At 61.4% G+C, this 20,015-nt stretch overlaps 1 protein-coding gene across 5 annotated transcripts in view; it reads right to left on the bottom strand.

Moving 5' to 3' along the window:
- The window catches only part of IGSF9B (immunoglobulin superfamily member 9B), a 38,364-nt gene extending 18,872 nt beyond the window's left edge, over positions 1 to 19,492 (bottom strand). For 4 of the 5 annotated variants that reach the window (XM_074927371.1, XM_074927372.1, XM_074927374.1 and 1 more), the window contains exons 1-10: positions 19,414 to 19,492; positions 11,809 to 12,006; positions 10,591 to 10,737; positions 8,868 to 9,019; positions 7,713 to 7,830; positions 6,843 to 6,984; positions 6,184 to 6,329; positions 3,649 to 3,791; positions 2,617 to 2,757; positions 1,609 to 1,725 (exon numbers count right to left, since the gene is read on the bottom strand). In XM_074927371.1, the coding sequence (XP_074783472.1) occupies positions 1,609 to 1,725; positions 2,617 to 2,757; positions 3,649 to 3,791; positions 6,184 to 6,329; positions 6,843 to 6,984; positions 7,713 to 7,830; positions 8,868 to 9,019; positions 10,591 to 10,737; positions 11,809 to 12,006; positions 19,414 to 19,477 (1,368 nt within the window). In that variant the 5' untranslated portion in view covers positions 19,478 to 19,492. Of the gene's footprint in view, positions 1 to 1,608; positions 1,726 to 2,616; positions 2,758 to 3,648; positions 3,792 to 6,183; positions 6,330 to 6,842; positions 6,985 to 7,712; positions 7,831 to 8,867; positions 9,020 to 10,590; positions 10,738 to 11,808; positions 12,007 to 18,868; positions 18,921 to 19,413 lie in introns of those variants that run through there. The other variant, XM_074927373.1, reaches the window with a different exon arrangement.
- Between the last annotated feature and the right edge of the window lie 523 nt (positions 19,493 to 20,015).

Here is a 20,015-nt window from a genome sequence, read left to right as displayed (position 1 = left end):
TCAGGGAGGCTGATGCTCAGCGCTCGCACGCAAGCGGAAAACCCCCATGGCACTCACACGGACACCGAGCCCAGCGCCGGGGCTCAACCTCCAGCATCCAAAGCTGAAACTGCTGCAGAGGAAGGTGCACCGGCCACCCCCAGCAAACACCCGCCCAGGCTGGAAAAGGCACCGCCTGCCCCAGGGGATGCCCAAACTGCCCCTCAGCCAGCAGCAGAGGGGCAGGACCCTGCACATCAGAGATTTGGGCAGCAAGGGCCCCACGGGGACACAGGAGGATGGCGTGCGTGGAGGTGCCTGGGAGCTCTCAAACCAAGCGGAAAGATGGATCTTGTAACAACTCATGTCTGCGCCCATCAGCCAAAGTTGTGCAAATCCCACGTTGTCCTGAGTCCTCTTTAGCCATTCTTCATGCAGAGGTCTCTGCTGATCGACACGGGGACCCTCAGTTCGATGCCACACAGGATGAGCAGAGGAGTGGATGGGCACGTGGGGTTACCAGCGCCAAGCCCAAGTCTTCAGGTGTCCTTCAAGAGACTGGTCAGCGCTGCTGGGCTGATGGGGAGCGAGGGAGCTTGCTTCTGCCACTGGGAAACTGAGCCCAGCCCAAGCCAGCCCTGACTGGAGTCGGGGGGGGATAAGCCCAGAGTCATGACATGAGGAGGACCGCCAGAAGGCATAAGAGGGGTTGAAAAGAAACCTGAATAGGAATTGTGAAGGGAGGGGGTTTGGGGAGAAGAAAAATAAGACTGAACAGCCAAGAAGTTTTAGGTAGATCACTTTCAACCCGTGCAAATCACCAACTCCTGCTGACAAAAGGAACTCAAAGAGATCCAGCACCTCACACTGCAAGGACTAAGGACGGCGCCCCTGGGTGACACAGGGACCCTGCTCACTCTCGGGAGCTCTAAGAAGGGGACAGGACATCTGGAGGGATGCTGGCAGGGGGACAGAGCCCAGAAGTCCCCTACACGGTGGCTTTCCTATGGGAGCAGTGAAGGTGGGAAGCGAAGGGCAGGCTGGAGGAGGACTGGGAAGCCCTGGGCTGCTCCCAGGCTGTGACACCACGCCAGCTCCTACCCTGCTCTACAGAAAGGGACATCCTGAAATCATCGTGTCCGGTCCAGCGTCATTAAAACAGCTTCTTCCCAGGTCTTCAAAGTCACGGGGCAGCAAAGCAGCTGCCGACCAGCCCAGCCCCTTGCCAAAACACAGCCAAGAGACCCCCAGACACGCTCCAGTGGCACGTCCCTTCCCACCACAAGAACGGGGCTGCTGTGTCCTGCCGGTGACCACCTCGCAGGCCAGCGAGGAGGAGGGTGTCCTGTGGGCAAGCACTGGTGAGGAAGAGGAGGGGCGGGGGGGGCCGGGGCAGGGGCAGCACTCAGCTTTGCAGATGGTGCCGTGACGGTTTCGTGGGATTCAAGTACTCGGTGGCCACAAGCTGGGTTTCCCCCACCCACCTGCGGGAAAGGACGGCAGTGGCTCAGCCCAAAGCGAAGCAGCTGTACCTGCAGTTTGTTCTTACCGGGACAGAGTGTGGCTTCTCTGTCTGCAATATTCACCAAAAGCCAAAGGCACTGCAGATTTGTCTGGCAGGCCGGGTACCTTTCTCCAGGCGATGATGGGAAAGGGGTCTCCGGCAGCAGCGCAAGGAATCAACAGCTCCCTCCCTGCCTCCTGTCTGTACTCCCAGCCTGGTAGCACCGTGAAATAGGGGGGGTCCTGCAGCCAAGGGAAAAGGCAAGGAGCATCAACCCACACCCACTCCCACCACCAAAACCAGCCCTTTTGCAAAACAAACACGTCTCCGGGTTGGGAAAGGGTGAGGCATTGCGAGGAAAGCCACAGCGGAGAGGTTGGTACCCCAAATTATACACCCGGAGGGAAGTTTTCTCTGAAAAGTCGCTGCACTAGGGCATCTTGTTTAAGTTTTAAAGAGGAAAACGGGGGAAGAAAACCCCACCTACATCGCGTCAGACATCAACCTGATTTCACCAACTCCGCAGCCGCCGTAGCGGATGCGCGTGTCTATGATACACAAAGCGTTATTATGTGAACCTCAGCGAGAGACCATGAATCACCGCCTGCAAGCACGGGACTTTTTGTTCAGGGAAGGAAGAGGCAGCAGCTCCCACCCCAGCCGCACCGGGAACTGCACTGGGAGCCCAGTGTGCCTCAGGCTCCGCACGCAGCAAGAGCACGTGAAGCATCTCTCGAGCTCAGATCATCCATTTATTAAAATTCTCTGTGAAGCCAAGCCCAGGTCAGCAGGGCTAAGCGTTTTGTTGGCAAAAAGACCATCCCAAGGACATGTTTCCTCAAACCACCCCAGGTCCAGTGCTACCAAAGCCTTATATACACTGGGCATGGCCCAGCCTGTGCTGAAACCCATGCTGCTGCTCCTGCGAGGTATTTCCATGACACACATTGCAAAATCCACATTAAAAAAGCCTAATTACAGCGTGAGATACCCCTGCAAAGCACACATCTCCATGCTGCCCGGTCTGGGACCCTAGCACCCCACACAAAGCTGCAGTTCTTCTCGGCACGAGAGGCCACAACTCCTGGCAAATATGCCCCGCTGCAGAGCGAGGATTTTAGGAGGCGAGTTACCTTCAGTACCAGTCGGGCAGGGGGAGACTGGCCCATCGTACCCAGGGCGTTATAAGGCACACAGGTGTAAGTGCCGAGAGCATCTTCGGTTGCCTCCTCTATCCGGATCGACCCGTCTTCCAGCAGGTTCCAGCCAGAATACTGCGACAGTGAGAAAGAGGGAGCTGACTTATCCTTCACTCTCCCCTCCCAGTTTATTATTTTCCCTTCAGCCAAGCCCCCCACCTACACCCAGGGCAGCTGTCATGCCCCTGGAAGATGCCCAACTCAATTCCCACCATCCAAGTCATCTCCTCAACTGCAGAGAGAGGAAATGGGGGCAAGATCAGCCCGTCCAAAGGCAGCCCTCCTGGGAAGGGTTGCCCTGCTCTACCCATGCCCAACGACACGCAGGTTTATCTTGCGGCTTCTCTCCTCCCTACACCCAGCCAGGCTTCTTCCAGTAACCCAAAAGATTTAACATCAGAATCTATCGAACCCCAAGTAAAACTCGTCTTGGTGGCACCAAAGAGACAACTCCACCCCCAGGGGCTGAGGGCACCAAGGATCAGTAACCCACATCAGCAATAGGTTTAAATGGGATTAAAAAACTTTGGATCGTTAATATTTAAGCAAAAAATTTAAAATACTGAGTGTTTTATTTAAATATTTAATGGCTAATATCCTTGCTCAGACTATCAAACCATGATTATAGGAAGACAGAGACTTGTTAAAAGGGTCTTTTATCCATCAGTTGCCATTGGGGGCAAAAAAAAAAAAATAATCAGGGCCATCAGGAGGTGACTTTAGAAGGAAGCAGGCATTAGGTCTGGGAGATGCAGACAGCGCGTCTGCAGATGCCCTGGGCTCCGCACAAGAACCTGAATTAACTCTGCCCACAGCTGATAAGGAAAAGCAGCATCATCCCACCCACGGGGCTTCCTCTCTCCCAACAGGCAGGGTGCCCGACGATGCTCACTGGCATTTGCAGAGGACACGAGGGTCCGAATCCCTCTGTGCCCCCACACGTCCCTCCCCCGGGGGCTTCCTTACCTTCTCGATTCGCAGGGGACGTCCGTCTTTGTTCCACTTGACCAGTGTGACCGGGGGCTCTGCCTCGACCGGACAGCGGATGTATCCGTGTATCCCGATGGGAACGTAGATGACAGGGGGCATGTTCACCACGCGGGCAGGATCTGGGAGAGCAGCAGCACCACGTTAGCATGGGGAAAGAGCTCACCTCTCCCCCACCACCTGGCTTCAGAGGATCTACATCTCTTTTATAATGAATTCCAAACCCCACCACCACCTTGGCTGCCGCAGGCTGTTATCTCCAGGCTTGCTAAACACAAATCCGCTGTAATACCTCGCATTTCTGGGAGGCTTTACTCATGCCCAGGGTATTCCTGCCTGAGGCTCATTAAAAGTTGCATTTAAAAAGAAACATTAAACACGTCTGCTCCCACATCCACACTGACTCGTGTCCTGCTGAAGCCTGACTTGCTCCACCATGGGATGTCTACAAGGCGTGGTGCACGCCCAGCAAACCACCCTTTTTTTTTTTTTTTTTCTCTTTGGTTTTGTACACCAGCAATGCAAACTATTTCAAACCCTGAGCCTTAAAACACACCAACTGCAGCAACCGAGATGGGAGAAGGAATCCGTGGCCGGGCTGCCGTGAGCCCTTTACCTCCCTGTCTGTTTGTACTCACAGCTCGTGCCTCATCGAGGCTGGGTCACGCTGAGCATCAGCCACCTCCACCCTTTCCAATAGGATGCAAAAAGCTTAAAATACGTACCTAACCCCCACCGCGCTGCACCACCCACGCAGAGAGGCGTCTCGCAATCCTCCAAGTCTAGAATGTGTCATTAACAGTGCTTCTAAGAGCTTTTTAATTAAGTGCGAGTGGGTTGGAGAGAATCTAGACTTTCTTTAATAAGAAGCATTTTTTTAAAAAAAAAGTTACCTTTAATAAGGAGAGAGAGTATTTCTACAATCTTGTCTAGACACCGGCAGCACAAGGTTATGGGAAAATCCTGACGGGGCTTACGCTGCATTAAGGGATGAACTCATTTTTTTGGGGTGCAGCATCCCTGTGCTGCTGATGCAAAAAGGCAAAGCCCAGAGTAAAGGTAAAGTGTTTAGGAGGAGGATGTGGGGCTGCCCTCTCCCTATGGCTTTCCTGGGGCAAAAGCTGCCAAGTTTGGGAGCTCTGCTCCCTTCCTGCTGAAACATATAACCCCAACCTCTCCCCGAAACCATGTGCCCCTGGCAATGGCACCATAACCCAGATTGCCGAGTGCTGCCTGGCTTTACCCTCCTCCGCTTAACTCCTCCTCTTAGGAAATGTAATCAAGGGCTCTGGCAGCGTGGGAGAGGGTAATGGGATCGAGCCTTTCACTACTAGGTCACTGGCTGGGGGCCAGCCTGGCTCACTAATGACCTGGAGCCACATCCCCATCTGACGGCTGCCTCGGTGGGAAGCCTCCCTCCTGAGGCATCAGCTCCGGGACAGATGAGGAAATTTGCTCTGAAGGGGTTTGCAGCACAAAAAAGCCAAGTACACCTCCTCGTGCTGAAGCCTCACAGGGCTGACCAAGCAGCAGATTGTCCAAATGCCTTTTTTTCCTGCTATTTGTAACAGCTTGATGAGTGGTCCTGGATTAGCGGCAGGACAGATTTAATGCCCTGAGGCTGCATGTTTTCCCAGGAGCTGCCCAGCTGGGCACATCCAAGCCCCGAATCAGGCTCTGCCCGGGCATGGCACCAGCCACGCCGTGCCCCTGCCCCTCCAGCCATCCCCCTGAGGGAAAGATTGCACCCACCAGCCCTTCTCACAGCGGCGGGGGGCTTCCCAGTAACCAGCACCGGGTCTACGGGCAGCAGCTCTACGGCAGCCTTCAAAACACAAGTCATGAGCCCACTTTGCTCAAGCCTGTTTTTCATTATAAAATAAAACCGCTGCAGTCTTTGACAGCAAAGCAATATTGCAATTGTGAGCGGCAGCAATTGAGGCCATTACTGTCGAATACCACAGGACGCCGGTGGCACACTACCCATTACCGCCCGGGGAGCTGGAGAGAACAAGCGTGGGAAGCAACGCTCCTGCTACAGCCCCTTCTCCTCTGCTTGTTTAGATCAGTTACTGCCTGGAAAATATGACACACAAAGCTACCGAGCTCACAGAAAAACCACGCCGCAGGAACAACGCCCCATAGTAAATACCAAAAAATACAAGCAGGTAGTTGAGACTGAGAGCCCTGATCTGATGTTTCCCTGCCCGACATGACGCAGCCGATGAGGATGACGTGCCGGCGGCAGCGGTGGGAAGATGCCCACCTCATCAAAATCACTCCCAGCAGAATGGTGCTACCCAGGATGATCTGGTTATTTGCTTTCCTGTTGCCCACACCCTACAAGCACCCGTGGGATGCTCTCAGCCTGTTCCTGAGGATGACTGCATGCTCGTTCGAAGGCTGACGTCACATCAACACGAGAGCCTCCCAGCAACCCAGCAGGACAACAGAGACAGGTATTATCAATCCCAGCCCCATCCTGCAGGATCGGGCCCTGCTTCCCGCACTCACACTGCACTGTCAGGTAGGCAGAGGCTGATGGCGAGCGGCCCAGGCTGTTGCTGGGGATACAGGTGTATTTTCCAGCATCCTCTGGCTTGACACGGAAAATGATCAGCGTGCCGTCGATCAGGATCCGCACCCGCAACTTGAGGTCGCTGAGAGAGAAAAAGAGAAGGAGGATTGTGGGGAGACCCAGGGTGGTGGCCCCAGCACGATCTGGGAGCAGGAGGACACACCACCCTGCCAGCTGAAAGCTCAGAATCACAGAATCATCATTGGAAAAGCCCTTGTAGCTTCTCCAGCCCAACCGTGACCCTCACCCTGACCGTTCCCAACTCCCCCAGATCCCTCAGCGCTGGCTCAGCCCGACTCTTCAACCCCCCCAGGGATGGGGACTCCCCCCTGCCCTGGGCAGCCCATTCCAACGCCCAACAGCCCCTTCTGCACAGAAATCCTTCCTCAGAGCCAGCCTGACCCTGCCCTGGGCAGCTTGAGGCCATTCCCTCGGGGCCTGGCGCTGGGGCCTTGGCTCCAGAGACTCATCCCCCCTCTCTGCCCCCTCCTGGCAGGGAGTTGCAGAGGGCCAGGAGGTCTCCCCTCAGCCTCCTCTTCTCTAAACCCCCCCCCAGTTCCCTCAGCCACTCTCATAAGACATGTAATCAACTTACTTCTTGAAGTAGACGTTCTCCTCCTCCCAGTACCACAGGTAGGTGAGGTTCCCGGGGTACGCCTCGGCCTGGCAGGTGAAGAGCGCATCCTGGGAGATGTTGACCGTGATGTTCTCCGGAGGGGAAACGATGAAAGGAGGTCCTGGAGGGAGGAGAGAAAGGTGTCACCCCTACCAGTATAACTGTCCCCACAACGGTTGCTCGGGCTCAGCTCCATCACAGCATCATCAGCTGGGGGCTGGAGAGCTCTGGGGCTGGCCCTGACCCCCCGGGATCACAGGGCTGACCTCAAGGATCTGTTATTCCCACCGCTTTCCCCTAATCTCTGCAGCTTTGGGGAGGGGACCCTGCACCCATGGCCCACAGCTTTGCTTCTCCCAGGACACACGAGCTCCCGCCTGCCTTCATCCCGAGCACGTTTCCAGGGTCGCATCCCCCGCGAGAAAAATCCAGGGGGAAAAACAGCAAAGTGCCAGGAGCCGGCAGCAAGCGTCCGCAGCTCGCCGCCATGGCGAACGCAGAGGACACCCCGCGCTCCTCTCTCTCCGCCGGTAGCTGTTGACCTAATTAAAGATTTATTTAATAAAAGAAGGAGCAAGGAGCGGGAGGCCTGCCATGCATCACCGCTATCTGACGAGGCGCTTTGTGACAGCCTCGATCTCTTCCCCCGTTTCCCGAATAAAACCGAGCTGCCGTCGGGGCCCAGCTGCTCATCGGCACCGCGCTGCCCCAATTAAGCGGATTCTTCCGTCCTACAAACAGGACGCAGGGCCACGGGGCACGATGCCGAGCCCGTGAGGGGTCCGTTGTCCCCACGGAGGCCCCTCGCAGCCCGTTGGGGACGAGGCGGAGGGGCTCGGGAAGTCTCACCTTGAACGAGCAGGCGCGTGGTGTGCACAGCCTCTCCCTGGATGCTGTACGCCCGGCAAGTGTAGGCACCCCTGTCCTCCCGGCTGACGGAGAGCACTGTCAGGCTCCCGTCGCTCACCTGGGAATGACAAGGGAAGACCCTGGAGCATGGGCAGGGACCCCCCAGGGGGGCGGGGATGCGCCCTAGCCCCGGCTCAGCACTTCCCACAGCAGAGAGCTGCCGGCGCTTCTAAGGGCGGCTGAGAACGGGTTTCCCCGCTCTGCAAGACTTCGGATATTAATAAACCAACACACGCTCGACGCCAAGGGGAAAGGAAAAAAAAAAAATTAAAAAAAAAAATAAAATAACCCTCGCAACATTATTCATCTCCCGCAGAAGCGACTGGCAGGCAGCAGACTCCAAACCACTCCTGCCCAGCACCCCGGCACCATCCGCGTTTCACACCGCACCGGAGCATCCCCTGCTCCCCACCCTGGGGTAGGGTATGAGGGGAAGACCCCAGCTTGGCCCCCACGGGGCCACCTCCCAGGTGCAAGAGGAGCGTCCGAATTCCTCCCCAGGGACACAGCGGGGACAGGATGGGCGAGGGACTGTCACCCCCGGGGTAGCAGCCCCCGCCGTGCACAGGGAGTCCTGCTCCCAGCCAGGCTTCTCCCCCCCTCCTCCCCACCACATTCTGCCTCATCCTTCTATTTCAATTAGTAACAAATGATTCCTAATTACTCTCATTAGTGCCTGCACTGATTCCAATGCCTGATTTACCAATTACAGCTCAGGGGGGAATCTCTGCTCGGGGAGCCTCTGGGATGCAAAAAGGGTCCTGGGAGGGGGGAAAAAAAGTCCTCCCTGCGCCCATGTCCCCAGGCTGCAGCCCCCACCCCATCTCTGGGACCCGGCACAGCAACCAGCCCCCGGGATGAGAGTCACCAAGAAGCAGCAGGGACGCCGGTGGGGGGGTCTCCAGCCTGCACCAAGGGGCAGCAGCGTTAGAGGCTGAGATGGGGGTGGGAAACGGGCATCTCAGCACGGAGAAGCGCTGAGAAAGCACAGCAGGCTCCAGGCACGGCGGAGCTGCCGCCACCATGGTCCCATTATACCGTCCCTGCCGGCGGGACAGCCAGGAGCCCCCACGATAGCCCCCACCACCCACCTACCTGGTACTTGCCACTGTCACCCAAAAGGTCTCCCTCTTTCAGCCAGGTGACGATGGGCTTGGGGTTCCCGAACGCCATGCAGGTCAAGGTGACGCTGCTGCCTTCCTTCGCCTCGACGTACTGCGGCGGCGTCTCCGTGAAAGTGGGGGGAGCTGCGGGGCAGGGGGACACCACTGTGACCCCCCCCGTCACAGGTGGGTCTGGGGGAGGGTGGCATGGGGCACAGGGACAGAGGGCAGGCTGCTGCCTGCAAAGGGGGGGACACGCCACGTGTCCCCAAAGGCCAGCAGGGCTGCAGGGACAGGGACAGCGGCTGTCACAGGGGCTGTCCCTGGGGACACCTGCTGAGGGCATCCCCTCCACGCCACAGCATACCCCAGCCCTGTCCCCTCTCCTCCCCAGAAGCTCCGGGGCACGGCACCATGTTCCCCCCCCGCCACCCCGTTGCACATTAACTTGCTATTGTCAAAACACGGGAAAACGCCGCAGTGCAGATCGAAAGGCTCCTTCCTGATTAAAGAGCCTGGCAGGATTACAGCCCGCCCCTAATTACCAGCGGTTGTTAAAGCCCACTTTCGAGGAAGACAGGTTGGCAATTTAATCTGCTCGGGGAAAAAAAAAGAATTATATTTTGTTTCTCCCCAAATGATTTTTATTTTCCCCTAAGAAAATTAAGCGTTGTAATGCGCTGGGGGAAAGCCACAGCCTTCCCCCTGAAAGCAATTCCTCGGGCCGGGAGGATTACGGTTATAATTTTGTTATTAAGTCCCTACGTGCCCCGAGCTGCATAAAACCCAAAAAGCAGATAATTTTGTAAAAGGTGTCGAGCCTGGGGTGGGACAGTGCTGATGGCAAGCCCCTCGGGTCAGCGGTTTGCCAGATCCGTGTGTGCTGTGGAGGTGAGGCAGGCACCATCCTCCTCCTCCTCCTTCCCAAGCCCTCCGAGCTCCTCAGCAGGCAGGGACAGGGCTGGTGTGCTGATGGCCCCACTTGCAAAGCTCCTGCTCACTAATTGGGCTCAATTAGGTGGCTCTGCTCTGTGCGGCAGCCCAGCCGCCCCCCCAAAGGGTAAATTAATTGCTCAAGGTCAGGCAAGACCAGCGAGGAGCTGCCGGTGCCCATTTCTCCTCTCCAGTCACCCCACTGCAGCAGGAGAGGCACAGTCCTGCTGCTGGGCTCGAAATAAAGACCTCTCCTGATGTGGAAAATGACAGTTTGCTAATTAGTTTAATACGCAGCCTTAATAAAATGAAAAAGTAATTTGAGTGAATCTGAATTTCAAGAAAACAAAGATTTGATTTCCTGATCTGTTTGTTAAGAGGAGATTCATTCCCAACCCTGCTTCTTGATGTCTCTCCTTTAAACAAGCTCTGCCTAATTAAACTGCGGGATCCCTAATAAAAGTTTGTCCCTTTTGAAGTCACGCCCTGGCTGGAGCAATCAGCCTGGATGGCTTCAGGCTCACTTGTCTACAAGACACAGACACCACTGATGTCCAGCATCCATCAGAAACACCCGTCTGGGCGCTGGGACGGCCCGCAAGCATCACCACGGCCCCTCGGTGATGCCATAGCCCCCCATCCTCACGCCACGGCCCCTCGGTGATGCCATAGCCCCCCATCCTCACGCCACGGCCCCTCGGTGATGCCATAGCCCCCCATCCCCACGTCACAGCCCCTCGGTGATGCCACAGCCCCCCTCGCCACTCCGCAGCCCGGCTCACCGTTGACCGTGAGGTGGACCCAGCTGCCGTTGTGGAAGGTGTCGTACTGCTGGTCCAGCATGAGCACTTTGCACTCGTACCAGCCCTGGTCCTCGGAGCGGACCTGCTCAATTCGCAGGGAGGCTTTGTCGTGCAGGCTGGCCCGGCCTATGGGGAGAGCATAGCCATGGGCTCGGTGGCCCCCGACACCGTGTGATGGCCACCCACCACCAAACCAGCACCCCCCCTCCCCAGGCATTGCTGCAGGGGACACCTGTGCTGCAGGAGCTTTGGGGCCGGGCAGAGCCCCACTGTCCGCGGGTGTGGGGCTGGCTGAGCCTCACGGCACGGTGCTGCCGGTGGCAGCCAGCCGGCAACGCGCTCGCCCATCTGGCGAGGAGGGCAGAGCAAGCTGCCATGGCCAGGCGAGGTGCCTCGAGCGGCGTCTGCCCACAGCGACACCGGCCTTCTGCTCCCGGCCAGGGGCTGGCGGCGGTACAGCCGGCAAGCAGGCGTGCCCCAAGGCCCTTCTCCGGCCTGGGAGCCTCCCAAAAAGCAGCACGGCCCCGCCATGACCCTGTGCACAGCCCAGGAAACTGGACCAGCAGCAAGGCAGTCCAAACCTCCACTTCAGCCCGGCGACCACTGGGCTCCAGAATCGCTCAAGCATGAACTGAATTTGGCAGGGCTCAGCCCAGGCTCAGGTGCTGGCATCCTCCCTGCTGCAGGACTTTCCAGGGGAGCAATTTGGGCAGAAGCCCTGCCGAGCCTGGAACCAGGGTAAGACCCAGGGTAAGGCCCTCAGGATGCTGTTCCCCAAGGAATGGCACATGGAAAGGGGCCTGTCCCACCACGCCACCCCACTCTGGGCTGGTCCATGTGGCAAGGTGGCACCTTGGCGAGTGGCCATGTGGGCTCTGCAGCTCCAACCTGCCACCTTCGCCCGGCACGTGGACCCAACTCCATCCATCCCTGCATCCCCCCCAGGCTCACAGCTGCTCCGGGGCGCAGCAGCCGCCGCTGCCACCACGCGTCACCCTGGGTTTCTCTGCCTCGCTTGCTCCCGTCCCACGCAGCCCAGCTGGCTCCCTAGCACTGCTGCTTAATTAAAACCAACTGGGTGGAAAGCGAGCAATGAGAGACAGAGCTCGCGCGGTTTCTGATGGAGAAACGGGTGGAGTGGAGCCGTGCATCCCAGGACACGGCACGTCCCCTGCACCACCCCCTCCCCGGACTCACCGGCATACTCCGGGTCGACATGGGGAGGGTAAAACCCAAACTTGATGAAGATGGGGATGGGGACGCCGAACTTGAACCACTCCACGACATAGGGAGGGGGCTGCCCCGTGAGCGGGTGGATCACGTCGCATCCCAGGATCACGCTCTCGCCAGCGCGAGCGGTCACGAACTCGGGCTCCTCCCTCGAGCCGAGGGCACCTGTGAGGAGACGAAGGAAGAAACTGTGGCTGATCCCACTGCCAGACCCTGGCATTGGCCTTAGCCAGAGGACAGGGACCCCAGAAAAGCCACAGCAGCGACGATACCTGTCCCCAGCCACCTGGCTTCGCCAAGTGCAGCCCCCAGGTCTCCTCTGCCCCAAAACCAAGAAGGGGTTCCCCAAGCTCCTCCACTCAGCTCCAGGGCCACCCCAGGGCTCAGGATGTGACCACCAAGTCCCCACTGCTCCAGGATGGCTTCCTACCGCCTGCACTGGGGCCAGGATAGTGCCCAGGGGGTTTTGGGGACGCCCTGCTCTCAGCAGAGGGGGTGCATGGAGCATGCCTAGTGCTGCTCCCCACCCAGCAGCACCATCAGGGCTGCCCTGCATCCCTGCAGCGGTGAAAACGCTGCTTTCGCAGCCCCACTTGTGCCCCCAAATCCTCTGGCGAGCGGGACTGAGCATGCAGGGACCTGCAGCTCTCCTGGGCTGAGCCCCCGGAGCAGCGATGCTCCAGCCAAGCCCACCCATCCTCGGGTGTCCCTGAGATCCTGAAACCCAGCTGCGACCTGCATGTCGAGTCTGGCACCCTGCTCCTCCCGGCTGGGGTAATTAAGCAGGGCTTTGGTCTCAGCCTCAAACGAAGGCGCTGCTCCACCCCGGCTGTGCCTCCCCGCTCAGCTGCAGCCTGTCGTCATCCTGCTCTCACCATCAGCAGCAAAGCTGCATCCTCAGCACGGCTTTCAGGAAAGGAGAGGGAGGGGAAAACCCAGGGCTGGGGGGAGCCAAGGGGGGGTCCCCAAAACTGCAGGCGCCAGGTTCAGCTTCACATTTCCCTTCCCACCAAGGAAGGGACCCCCCCCAACCTCCTCCCCTCTTTTCCTGGCACATGCGGCCACCGCCTGCTCCACGGGGGATGCTCAGGGAAGGATGCTGGGGGAAGGATGCTCGGGGAAGCACGTTCCCACTCCTCCGCGCTGCTCCTCGGGGCCGCCGGTGATTGGCGGCGAGTGACATCACCGCTTCCCCGCCGCGGGAGCCGAGCATCACCGGCTATTTTTGGCTCTGGCACAAGCGTGTACCGGCGAGAGGCCCGCGCCGGGCCACCCCACGGGCTCACCGACCGAGTGCCCCCGCGGGAAGGGGAGCGGGGTGCACCGCCACCGAGGAGCCCAATGACCAGCCAGGCGTCCTCTGAACTGGATGGTGGCTGTTTAACTGGGAGGGCCTGCTGGCAGCACTGAGGAGGGGGATGCCAGGGTGCAAAGCTGTTCATCGCGCTCAGCCCCGCTACGGGGGTCCCGCATGGCCACGTCCCTGCCCGGACCCCAGGCTGGCGGTGTGACTGCTGTGCACACACGTGCCATGTGCACCCACACATGCACCCAGCTCCTGCACCCCCCCCCCCCCCCAACTTTGCACCACCCTGACGACACTCTTGCACCTCTCCAGCCCTCGTTGTCGCTGCATCGCCGATGAGCTCAGGCGTTCGCAGCCTGTCAGCAGGGAACGGTGTCAGCTCTCCCCTGTCACCCTGGCAAAGAGCTACCAGGACTCATCCCGACCCCGCTGTGCCCATCCAGGGAGGAGGGGCTGTGCTGCAGGGCTGGGAACCCCCCTCCCTGTCCACAGCCCCCCTGCACCGATCAGGGACAGTGGCTGTCACGTGCTGCTCAAGAGCATCCAAGGACACGCGCTTCCCCGAGCAGGTCCCCAGCACCTCACCGCCTTCAAAGGGACAGTCCTGCTTTCCACCAGCAGCAGAAGATGGAGGGGGCAGCACCTCAGCCACTTCCCAAGCCCCCCAGCTCCTGGTGTACCAAGGTGGGATCTTGGTTTTCAGCTCCTCAACGCCAAATGGAGCCTGGGATGCCGATGCTTGCCCAACTGGAGAAGCACGTTGCCCAAGAGGCCACCCAGATGCCCCAGGGATGGGTGTTGAGGAGTCACATCGGGAGCCCTACGCTGGGATCCCCAACTGGCTCCCCAGCAAACTGCTGGGTGACATTTCCAGGGAGGGGATGAGCCAGCTGCTCCACCGGACCCATGCCTGGCCGGGGCCACCCGGGCGCAGGAAAATAGGTCAGCCCCAGCAGCTCGCAGCGCTGGTGTCTGATCGCAAGGCCGGTGGGGAATTGCATGCACGGCTGAGCATCACCTCCCCACATGCACGGCCAACTGGCAGCCACGGCGCCTAACTGGCCCCCAGCTCTCGCCGGCTGCCACCCGCCCTGCCACTGGTCCCCGTGCCCTCCTGTCCCCGACTCCAGAGACAGCAGGAAAGCACTGGGGAGGTGTTTTACAGACCACCCCCACCTTGGGTCTCCCCAACTTCCCAACCTGCTAACCCTGCGCTCCCAACCTCAACCGAGTTTTCCTTCCACGTCCTGGCTGCTGAAGGCATGTGAGTGATAGAGACTGCAGCTCTCAATTCAAAGAAGCATTTCTCACCCCCACATTTGTGGGGAAACGCTTGAAAACAATCCGCAGACGCCAGAAGAAACAGAGCGCAAACAGACAAGGTATTTTTAAACCCACTTGATTTTTTTCCCAGCCGAGTTCAGGGGGGTTTCAGGGCTCAACCTGTGGTTCGGAAATAGGGTCAACATCAGGGAGCCGCAGCGGGGACGCAGACCCTGAATCCCCGCTCGGTGCGGGAGCTCACATGAAGCTGGGGGATGCCTCGTAAAGAAAAACAAGTAATCAACAGGCTTCGTCATCCAAGCAGATCCAGGAAAAATAAAAGCACGCCGCGTGCCAGGAGGCAAGAATACAAGATGCGGAGGTGGAGTTGAACAGCATCCCAAAGGGAGAGGAGGGAAAGCTGCTGCCACGTAGAGACGGTGCCACCACGGGGCTCCCCAGGATGGCGATGCCAATGCTGGGAAGACCCTTGCCCAGGTCTGGGCATCCAGTTCCTCCAGTCCCGAGAGCAGAGATAAGGTGACACGGGACTCAGTGAAGCTGGCAGCACTCAGCATCTGGGGTCACTGGCTGAAGCGGGACCCTTCCTGCAGATGTTTCGTGAGGAGGACAGGGCCGTGGCAGAGCGAGTTTCCAAATGAAATAGTGCTGCACCTCGGCTCGCAGCAGGGGCAAACACCAATCCCATGGCCAAGGGATGATGGTGAAAAGCCCAAGAAGGCCGCCCTGCCTGGCACACACCCTGGGGTCAGAGAGGGGATCCCGTCCTGACCCCCCATCCCAGGCACTCACCCCCATCCCTGTCCCACCGTGGGGACAAGCGCAAGGCCCCGAGCCTGGGGACTTCTGCCTGGCGAGCGGAGACAAGATCTGCTCTGACACATCCCGCTCACATCGGCGGAGGTGGGATATGGCGGGGATGGCCGAGGACAAGGCCACCAGTGGGGCATACGGAGGCCGGCAGGGAAGGAGAGCAGGCAGCCACAGTCATGAAACAAGGAGTGCAGCGACCACAGCCCAGGGCAGGGGACAGGTTACACCCCCCACTGCAAGCTCAGTGCCCCCCTGCCTGCCCAGGGGTACCCGTGGCCCCCCCGAGAACATCCTCCTGTCCCCCGGCAGGGGCCAGCCCCGGGAACTGGGAGCACAGCCCTTGCCTCCTCCCCCAGCTGGAAAGCAGCATCTGGGCTTTCAGCACGATTCCTGCGTTTTAAACCCGATTTTCCAGATGGATGGAGGGCGACGCGCAGGTCAAGTGACACGCCTCAAGGTCATGTGGGGCCGGCGGAAGAGCAGGATCAGCTGCGGGGGGTGGCTCAGCGCCCTGTTCACAGTGAGACAGCGACTTCAAATCGCATCCCTGGGGACAAGGGGTGTCCTGTGGGACCACCACCACCATCCCCACACAGGCAGGCAGCCCCAGGGGTGTGGGGTGCTCCCACAGCAGCTCCCCACCCTCCACGGTGGATCCCCACTCCCTGGGGTGACACCGGTGGGACCCGTGCCCACCTGGGTGGCAGGTCACCAAGCACACGGTGCACAGAGGTGGAGCACGCAAGAAAATTACTTCATCAGGGTCACCCCCGTGTCTCCATTCACCCCTCCCTCTAAACACCACCAGCATCCCCACGGGAACCATCATCTCCCAGCAACAACCAGCAGCTACCTGCGTGCTCCCTGCAAGCTCTCTCCACTCCCAGGAGGGAGACGTGCAGCCGGAGAGCGCTGCCAAGGGTGCCGTGATCCCCCCTCTCCCCAAAGCCAACCCGGCGCATCCAGACCCACACAGCACCGGCACCCGCAGGCTGCCCGCAGCACCCTCCCCGGAGAGCAGCGTGTACCCCCCCAGTGCTTTCACAGCCCCTCCGACTGGTAACGGGGCTGCAGGCAGCGCTCCGAGCTGCCCGCCAGCAGCTCCTGAATCACGCTGTTCCTGGCTCAGGCAGCCCTCCCACCAACGCCAGCCTCTCCGTCATCGTGAAGCGGGAAGGAAGGGAGATGTTTTTCCAAAGGCCAGCTGGTCGCTCATGGCCCCCCCCCCACCCAGCTCGGGAGAAGCCTACCGCAGGGGAAGGGAGAGGGAAGGGCTGCTCCAGCGGCTCGGCGCAGGGCTGGACCCACTGCTTGCCCAGCTGAAGGGTTTTTCTTCCAGGCTGAAGCCACGACCTCCATGATGGAGGACTGGAGGTGTATGGGAGCTAACCCATCCCGCCGCAGCACCGGAGGGGAGCTTGCAGGGTCCACTCGTCACCAGCGAAGCTGCATCTTCCAAGTCAAAAGGCATCCAAGCCGGGAAAACACCACCACAAAAAGCCTTCCGGCAAGCCAAGCCAACGACCAAGCGAGCATCCCTCCCTGCCCCGCGCGCTCCCATCCAACAGGTCCAGAGGAGCAGAAATCCTCCAGGGAAGGATGAAAATAGGAGCTGGGCCAACTCCCTTGGCCGCTCTTGGTGCCAAACCATCCCCTTGCCAGAGGAGAGCAGGGCCAAAGCCACACAGTGTGCCAAAGTCGGTGGCTGCTGGTCCAAACCCCTCCACGGCTGAAGAGGCACCGGCCCTCGCGTGCGACAGCTCCACACCGGGAGCGAGCAGGGGACGCGGCGGCCACGGCGACCCGCTCCGACCGGCCAAGGTCAGCGCCACGAGCATCGCCTGCCGCGGCGGCCGGGGGGAACCGCTTCGATGAGAGCCCTCGCCCGGGGCTGGCGAAGTCGAATCCTTCCCTCCGCAAACCGCGCCTGCCGGATCCGCCAGCAGCCCCGCTCGCCGTGACGCCGCGTCACGCTCGTGGGAGAAGGAGGAAAAACCCTTTGGTGTCACGGCACTGCCGGGAACACCAGGAGGACGGATCCCTCCTCCGACACCCACTCCCAGCGCGGTCACGTCCCGGCTCTCCTCCCCCACACCGTAAGAGGGGATAACGCACCCTCCTTCCCTCTCTGAGCCGATTAACGCCTGGAAAGCCCTCGGAGAGCAGGGCCAGGCAAGAGGGTTGCGCAGGGCCAGCACTGCTGCACCCCAGCCTGGCCCTGCGAAGAGGAGGAGGCAGCGTGGGGAGGAAGGCCACAGCCAGGGGAATAATCCCAGCCCCGTCCCTGAGCGACGTGGGGTGGCAGCCCCCCACGAGGAGGGGACGGCGGTGGGGACAAGGGGCTGCAGAAGCCCAGGGTGAGTCCCGTGGGCTCCCCATCCCCACGCAGCCCTCCCGTGGGGGCCGCGCCGACCCGCAACGCCCACTACACCCAGCGTCCACCCACACGTTACTCACGGCACGCTCATTCATCACATACACGCCGCTCCGTACGCGCAGCACCCCCGCGCCCGTGGGGGGGTCCCCAGCACCCACCCACCCGCCGGGGAGCCCCCAGCCAAGCGGCTCCAGGGTATTTCCAAGTTCCCCAGCGCTGAACTCGCCGCTCGGCTCCTCTCCCAGGGCAGAGTGATCCCCCCACAAACCGCTGCTGCAAACCACCGCCTCGCCACGCCGCAGGATGCATTTCAGGCAGGCAGCAGCCGGCCACTGCTCGACAACCAGAGAGGCGGGGGGGGCCCCCACGTACCCCACAAAAAGACAGCCCCATCCTGGCTTTCTGTCCCCCTACTCCTTGCCTCCAAGGAGCCAGCTGCCAGGCAGAGATGCCAAGGGACCGTGGCAGGGTGCTCGAGGAGATGCGGCGGGGGCTGCGGCACCCCGGTGCGTGCCGAAGGGGCCCCCCCACCCCGCCTCCCACCCCGCAGCCCACCCGCGCCCGCCGAGGCGGCATTCCCCCGCGCCGCGGGGAGGGGAGCGGCGGTGGCTGCCAGCCAGGCATCCTCGCTTGCTGCCGGTGGCCACCGCATCCCCGCGGGCAGGGCTCGGTGACACACAGGGTGCAGCTCCCGGGTCCCGTCCTGCCGTGGGGGGGGGGACCCACCAGGGTGCAGGCACCACCCCCAGCAGGGATGAGAGATGGTGCCGCACCAGCGGCGGGCAGCTCCCCTTCTACCTGCAGCGATGGCTGGGGGGGTGGGGGGGGGGGGGGCGCAGGAAAGGGGCTGGCAGCTGAAGGAAAAGATGCCAGAGCAGGAAAATCAGGGTTATCCCCCGCCGCCGTCTCCCTCCTGACCTTGGACAACCCTGTGCCTCAGTTTACCCCGGCGCAGCACCCAGGCTGCAGTGGAGGGGCGGGGGGAAGGAGGGCAGCGGGGGGTAAAGTCACCCCCAAACCCGCAGCCAGGCGCGCAGGGGAAGGCACCGAATCCTTCCTCGCATTTCTCCTTGCCCAGTGGGCTACCCTTGCGGGGAAGGGCAAACGCTGCCCGCGCCCCTCGGAGCCGCCGCTTCCCCCCACCCCGGGCTGGGAGAAAAAAAATAAAAGAGAAACCTGCCCGGGGCCACGCTGCCCGCTTCTCCCCCCGCACCCACCCGGGGGTGCTCCCCCCAAGGACTCCCCACCCTGTCGCCTTTTCCCAAAGGGAATTTCCAAGCTCCGGATCATCGCGCCCGGCGGAGGGGCAGCACCAGCCGCACACCAGCTCCTGCCTCCTAAACTTCCCGACTCGCAGCCGCTGCCCTCTGGGAGGTCACTGCAAAAACCGCCTGGGGAAGATGCGCCGGGCGCTCCCTACTCCCCCCCCCCCCCCGCCATTCCCCGCCTTCCCGGGGCACCGGGGAATAAAGAAATAGCTGCAGCGGCGGCGCCCGGGGACACGGGCAGCGCTCGGTCCCGCTGCACGGGCATCGGGGGGGGCCGCAAAGCCCCGCCGGAGCCGCAGGGGAGCCGCAGCGCTCCCCCCCCCTCCGGTGCAAGCTCCGGGACGTGCTGCCCCCCCCGGTACATGCTCCCCGGTGCATCCATCCCAGCCCGGTGCATGCACATTCCCCCACCCCCGCCGGTACACCGGGGGGGGGGGCGGGGGGGGGGGCGCCGCCGCCCCGGAAAGACCAGCGGAGCCCTCCCGAGGGTATCCCGGAGGAAAACGGCCCGCGGCCGCACTCACCTTGGACGGGCAGCCCGCGGGCACCGAGCACACTTGCTACCAAAGCGGCCACATACCAAATCATAGTACTACCGGCCCCCGGTGCGCAGCATCTTCCGCCCGCCGGGCGGCCCGGCCGGGGCGGGGCGAGGCGGGGCAGGGCTGGCCGGGCCGGGGCAGGGCTCCCCGGGCCGCCGCGGGGCTGGCCGGGCCGGAGGGGCGGCTCAGGGCCGGCCGCCGGCCGCCGCCGCTGCGCCCATGCCGCCGCCTCGCCGCACCTGCCCTCCGCCGCACGGCGCGGGGCGCAGCCTAGCCTGCGCCCTTTAGCGGCTCGGTGCCGCCCCCGCCCGCCGCCCATTGGCCGCGCCCCGGCGGAGTGGGCGGTGATTGGCCGGCGGCGCGGCCCGGGCCCGTTTCAAGGTGGGTTGGCGCGCGCGGGGCCCCTGCGCCGCAGTATCATGCGCACTGCCGGGAGCGGCGGGCGGGCGGGCGGCACGGCGCGGTACGGCGCGGCTCGGGGTCACCTCCGCTGGACGGTCACCTCCCCGCCGGCACGGACACCCGCCCCGGAGCAGCGTCTCCCCGCGGCCCCCCGATGTGCCCCCCACGCCGGCTCAGCTGCA

This window comes from Athene noctua, chromosome 26, assembly GCF_965140245.1.
Source record: "Athene noctua chromosome 26, bAthNoc1.hap1.1, whole genome shotgun sequence".
NCBI classification, from domain to species: Eukaryota; Metazoa; Chordata; class Aves; order Strigiformes; family Strigidae; genus Athene; species Athene noctua.
The sequence above is the reverse complement of the archived record's forward strand: the minus strand, read 5'-3'. Positions and strand labels throughout refer to the sequence as shown.